Below are 6,300 nucleotides of genomic sequence, written 5' to 3'. Positions count from 1 at the left end.
CCGAAGGTTGAGCTCCCCTGATGCAGTAAAGGGATTCTCTGCTCCTCTTTTCTTCTTCTATTTTGATTGATCGAGAATAAAGAAAAAGAAAAATGATAAATATGGTGCTAAGACAAGACAAGATGAAGGCCAAATTTCTAATAAATGGTGCCAAACATGAGAGCCATTTCAAATACAAGTTGAAAAGAGTAGTAGTTGATTTGGATAGTTGGATTATAGGTGCGTTTTTATTGGTCATTGTGCAGGCTTTTACAATGCTTACCAAGACAAAGGCCATGTTATCATCAACAGTTTCTAAGTTCTAACTCAATTCACATGACCCTTTTCCTTTTGCTCACTTTAACTATACATCCTGCAGTGTAGACTACTACGGGTGTCTATGGACCTGATTTGGGTTGGACCTGTCTAAATCAAAATCAATTTGGATGGGTTGGATGGACTAATAAGACATTGAACTGGACCAGTCCAGACTTGATGGTCCAAAATATTTATTGGATTGGATTGGACCTGGTCCATCCATAATGGATTTATATTGGATTGGGTTAGATTGAACCAATATCCAGGTCATTCACAGAACATAAGAGTATGAGTTTCAATGGACCAGGTTTTGGTTGGACCCAATCTAAATTGAAACCAATTTGAACAGATTGGATTGTCCAGACATTGAATTGGACTGCTCCAAAACGGTCCAAATATACATTGGATTGGATTGAAACTGGTCCATCTGTAATGGACTCATACTTCCAGATCAGGTTGGACCAATATCCAGTCCATTGACAGACCTTGTGGGGAGGTATCAACAAAAACAGAGACTTGGTTTAAAATGTCAAGCAACTCCCATCCTGAAACAGAAAACTCACTTTTTCTAAACATCCTGCAGTATAGACTAGGGGATATGCATTTGAGTGCAGGTTATGTCAAGTTATGAGCAAACATGTTTTCGTTGTTACTTGATGTGCTGCCTCAGGTATGGTTTCTCAAGTATCAGCAGGATTTTGTATGACTTGTGGTTCTGGTGTTCCAGCATATTATCAGGATCAGTAGCAGTTTATGAAGCCAAAGAAAAAAAGGATCAGTAGCAGTTTATGAAGCCAAAGAAAAAAAGGATCAGTAGTAGTTTACCCTTCAAATTGCAAATAGTTTGTTCATTGTTTACCTTCTCAACCTTTACTAAATCATGGAACAACCAAGTTGAAACAATGTAGAAATGATGAGAAGTTACTATGTTGTACTGAGTCATCAAATTCAATGAGAAGTGAATACAAAATTTCATCTCAGTATTTACATTTCTATCATTCCCATGCAAATTTTTTGTCAACAGCTAAACCTGTTGAGAAAGAAGTACAAGAAGCCCTTGTGGGCCTACCAATATTTCATTCAGGAAACTTATCAATCCAAACCAGACCACAGGGGTTACGTCTACTCCTCCAAGGGGTGGAATCAACTTACGTGTTTGTACAAGAAGTGGTTCTGTAGGAGCATAAGCTATAACATAAGGGAATTTTCCCACAGGAAGCTTGGGGTACCATGACATAACTATTCGGAGGATGAACAGAAAGCTAAATGCAGGGAGAATGGGACCCAGGATCCCAATTAACAACTTTGCAGATGATGGGTCCAGGTCTGCCAGCACCATGTTCTCCAAGATGTTGTATTGTATCTTTGCTATATTATAGAAATCTTCTACACTTGCAGAGACCTCAAATTGTTCATGTAGAATGACTGCATCCAAAGGTGAACTCTTGACAACTCCTCTTGCTACATTCCCTAGGAAACAGTATGTCCCACATTGAATGCTTGAGACATGGTGCTGGCTTCTTTTGGTTGGGCTCTTCAACCATTCCTGTAATCAAATAGGTGCAGTGCATTTCCTCCATCACTGAACTGAAACAAAAATAAATCACTCTAAAAGGCACTTCAAAAGAAAGTGCTTGGCAACTTCAAAGTTGATTGTTAGTCAACCAGCTTCAATGCTTCAGAGGAGACATGGTTTTGGTAAGTTCTTGATTTTGTGGTTATCATAGATGTTACAACAAGTGACTGGAGCAAATTATTTTATTTATTTTAATCTTTTACCTTACTGGTTTTTGGGATGAATAGAAATTTTAGTGACTAATGACCAAGTTCTCATTCTGTAAGGGCTTTGCAAGGATATAATGCAAATTTGAAACTTTCTAGGTGTTCAAGAATCAAGGTTAGACTATGCTTGGTTTGACAGAAAATAAGAAGGAAACAGAAAGTTGAGGGAAAGTTCTCAAGGAATTTCGAAAATAACTTTCGCTCAAATTTCTGTTTCTTTCTTATTTTCTATCAAACCGAAAACTGCATTAGAGATTAAAACCATCTTCCTTATCCTGACAGACTGTAGGGTACCATTTTTTAGACTAAAAAGTAAAAACCCAGGTCAGAGGACGTTCGGATCATTATTGTCTTGAAGATGGTTTCGGTCTTTGCATTATATAGCTGTTATAGAAACTATGAAACTGCATTCTCAGATCAATATCCTCCCCCGCCCACCCCCTCAGACACAGACATCCATAACTTTATCTATCCAGGACTCAGAACAATCAACATTAAGTGTTTATGGTGTACGCTACCACTCACATCTGGAAATTGTAAAAGAAAAGGATAATCAAATTTGGAACTTACTGAATTGCTGAAAATCTTCTGTTTTCGTAGAGGAGGAGGAAGTCCTACGAAGAAACAAGGAAAGTTAATTCAAGGATTACTAAATCAATATTGATTTCCAAATGTAATATGAAGAGTAGAAAATGGGCATCTATGGTGCATGAAGTTCATAATTTACCTCTGAGTTGTGGACGACTGAGAAGAGAAGAGGTCGCCATCGACGCGAGCAAGAGAGAGAGAGCGAGAGAGAGAGAGAGAGAGGTGGTCTACCCTCTACAGGTTTATCCTTGCAAATCTTCTGTAATCTATTTTGGGCCGCTTGTTTTTGTGTAATGACGGATTTACCCTATACATTGCAAAAATCTGAGAGGCTGAGTGAAGTGGGAAACCAACCGGACCTTGGGCCTAAATTTAAGCCTAGGCCTCAATTTGTATGTGGCCTATGGGCCAAGCTTTGTGGGCCTATGGCATCAAAAAATTATAATTTAATTGTGTATAAAATTTTAAATTATATGATGTCTAATACAAGAAAAAGAATTATTACATAGGCCCAAGCTAACTGGACTTGACTTGGTTGGGCTATTTTTCCTTTATTTCGCTGGGCATGTCTATCTTTTACGCTCACTATTGAATCCTATTCCAACTCCAATATTGCTATTGCTAAGGAATTAGAACTGTCATGTAGGAATGGCAACGGGAAAGGTTTGGCAGAGATCATATTTCTTATCTCCAACCCAAATTTTGGAATAAATCTCCATCCTTATCCTTAACAAAGATAAAAATTTAATCTTTGACGGGATAGGTTTCCTATGGGGATCCAAATCTTTGAAATTTTTTAATTAATAGTATTTTCTTGAAAAATAAATTTATTTAAAATAAATAAATAATAATTTAAATATATTTTGATATATGTATATATAATATCATATATAATATAATAATATATATTTAATATGAATACTATTTAATATATAATTGGGGTCGGAGTGAGGCGGGGACCTCATTCCCCATCCTCAACCTTGACCTTGGTCGGGGATCACTATTAATCCTCATCCTTGTCCTCATTTCGCCAAAACAATCCCCATCCTCAACCTCGTTGGGTCAAGGAAATCAGTTACCCATCGGGGATGGAGAAAATTGCCATCCCTAGAGTCATGTATTAATTCATGAATATGTATAATATAAACATAGAAATTTGTTCATATGACAAAATTTGACTGTCCAATTCAACTATAAGTTGAAAACATTGATATAAACTACAAGTGTGATGATTTGAAACTAGGTCTCTGGGTTGAAAGACAATAAATATACCAATACACCAAGTTTCTATTATTTATCTTTGTTACATGAGTTTTTGATAAGAAAACACTAGAATCATCATCATTGTTGTTTTTATCAAACTTGGCAACGAGTGTAGTAAATTCTGGAGTTGAGACTGGCTATAGGTCTCAATTGTAAGCACAAAAAACATCAGAGGTCCTAAGGTGTGGGCTCAGGGCTAGAGACTCTGACAACGATTAAGTCAATCAAGGTGATCAAAGAACTAAGGCACCGAGGCGAGAGCAAGTGTAAGAATAAGAGAGTGTGAAAGAGAGAATACTTGTTATTCCCTAGGATGCTTATAGGTGAAAGTCTATTCAATTCCAAATTGATGAGTTTTATAATGTTTATCTCGCTTCATTATAAACAAGGACCACATGGCCGAACATTACTCTAACATTTAATGAGTTGAAGTGCTCAAGTGAAAACTTATAAAAGATCACTTCTTCTAATGGGTGATGTAGACTATGCATGTAACCAAACCACCTCATCTACTATGTTTTGATATTTTATGATGCATTTCCTGAATTTGCTACCCCATGATTTGATTGTTTTATAAAAGGTGATTCACTAAGGGCCTATTCCTTTGCTCTTAACTCTTATCTCTTGAGAGGAACCTTTTAATTTTAAAATATAATTAGTTGTTCATTTCCTCTTATCTCTCATCTCTTATTACAAGTTTTTGTTTTCCAATGATACCCCGAAAAAAGACAAACAAAAACTCTCATATATGGGGTCAAAATGGATATTTGATCATTTTCAAAATTTAAAATTCAGAGTTCAGAGGAAAAAAAAGTTCACCAATACCAATATACCTCTTAATGTAATTATTATACTTTCAGATGTCAAACTTTATAGCAAATGAACAGGCCCTAAAACACCCCCTTAGTACTAAGACCTACTCTTTAGTTTGTTTATTACTAAGACACTCCCATACTTTGTATATCAATCATGTAATGTTTTGTTGTTCCAAATATACCCTAATGGATAATACCACTTTGTTTTGTTTTCTTTTTCTACTTGAATATTCAAGAGCTTCAGATTGGTTACGTTGACAAAGATCAGTTGTAGAGGACACCAAGAGTCTTTGATTTTTGCAGATTGGTCTAGGCCATTATAGTGAAAGGTTGTGTTGTTTCATATCTAACGATATGGAGCTTTAATGGTACTAATAAATGTGCACGTGCCAGTCTCAAATGATGATGACAATAATAATATTTTAGTGTTTTAATAGAATTCATAAAACAAAGAAAATTGATCAAAGCATAATGGTGGATATGTTGTCTTTCAATTCAAAGACTTAACTTCAAATGTTCTTATAGTTTCTATCAATGTTTTCAAGATGTGGTTGAACCATAGAGTTGGATTTATTAGTTTGTCAATTGAACACAATTTTTTTAGTATGTTTTAACCTAAACCACTTTATTAAAAAAATCATTGACTTGGTCAATAACTAAATGACCTTACTAATTGAACCATTAATCTATTTAACCAGGAAAATGGACTATGGTTAAGATGTTATTTCATTTTTTTTTTATTTTTAGCCATTTTTATCTTTGCTAATAATAGTTCACATTTTTTTTAAATATTTTTGTTTAATAATATATAATATTAATTCATGTTCATTTTTTTTATAAAATTTATAAAAAATTCTATATTGTTATCTTTTATTATTTAATTTATGACATAATAAAATTACTTATTTACTAGGAGGAAAAACAATTCAAATATATTGTTTAAATATTGGTTTTTAATATTGTGGTCAAATCAATTGATTAGATTGATCAGTCCACCACTTAATTCAAGATTGTAGGTCTATTTACCACCAAACCACTTTCCTAATGTGACCTAGCTAATTAAATCATATATCCCTTTAACATGGTTAGTGGAGTCATGTATTAGACATTAATTATTTTTATTTTTTTCTCCTAATTTTTATCCCATTATTAATGAAAATAATTCTCATTTATCACACTTATTCTATATGATGAATATATAATATTATAGAATGTGCTCAAATTTATTTACAAATTTCTACATTTTCTAGAATTTTATGTATTTTATTATTTAATAATAAAATAATATGTTGATTCATTTGATGTGGACAGTTGAACCACCAACCCATCACTTGGATGAAAAAGAAAACCATTTGCTTTTTTGGTTGATTTTAAATCTTGTACTCCATTTTCATCATTGTTAAAAGTAATTCTTATTTTCACATTTATTTTGGTTTAATATGATGAATATATAACATTAGAATTATATCAAAAAGCTTTATATTTTTCTTTGAGTTTTTATATATATTTTTAATATTTATTACTTAGTCGTAACATCATGGATTGACCCATTTGA

The 6,300-nt window shown here is 33.7% G+C and overlaps 1 protein-coding gene across 1 annotated transcript; it reads right to left on the bottom strand.

Annotated features, from left to right (window-relative positions):
* Nucleotides 1–1,208: 1,208 nt before the first annotated feature.
* Nucleotides 1,209–2,921, bottom strand: CCB3 (cofactor assembly, complex C (B6F)). Its single transcript, XM_010278982.3, has 3 exons — nt 2,807–2,921; nt 2,650–2,693; nt 1,209–1,843 (listed from the first exon to the last, which is right to left on the bottom strand). The coding sequence occupies exons 1-3, from the start codon at nt 2,844–2,846 to the stop codon at nt 1,322–1,324; spliced, it is 606 nt and encodes a 201-aa protein (XP_010277284.1). The 5' UTR covers nt 2,847–2,921; the 3' UTR covers nt 1,209–1,321.
* Nucleotides 2,922–6,300: the final 3,379 nt, after the last annotated feature.

The sequence above is a fragment of the Nelumbo nucifera genome, chromosome 4 (assembly GCF_055504915.1).
Source record: "Nelumbo nucifera cultivar China Antique chromosome 4, China Antique-T2T, whole genome shotgun sequence".
Taxonomy (NCBI): Eukaryota; Viridiplantae; Streptophyta; class Magnoliopsida; order Proteales; family Nelumbonaceae; genus Nelumbo; species Nelumbo nucifera.
This window is presented reverse-complemented; position numbering and strand designations above follow the sequence as displayed.

What these genes read in the sequence shown, in the direction of transcription:
- CCB3 (XM_010278982.3), bottom strand. Translation starts at nt 2,846, where the DNA reads ATGGCGACCTCTTCTCTTCTCAGTCGTCCACAACTCAGAG. An exon ending in CAGTCGTCCACAACTCAGAG is followed by an intron (nt 2,694 to 2,806) that starts GTAAATTATGAA and finishes GTTTCTTCGTAG; the next exon opens with GACTTCCTCCTCCTCTACGA. An exon ending in AGAAGATTTTCAGCAATTCA is followed by an intron (nt 1,844 to 2,649) that starts GTAAGTTCCAAA and finishes ATTTGATTACAG; the next exon opens with GAATGGTTGAAGAGCCCAAC.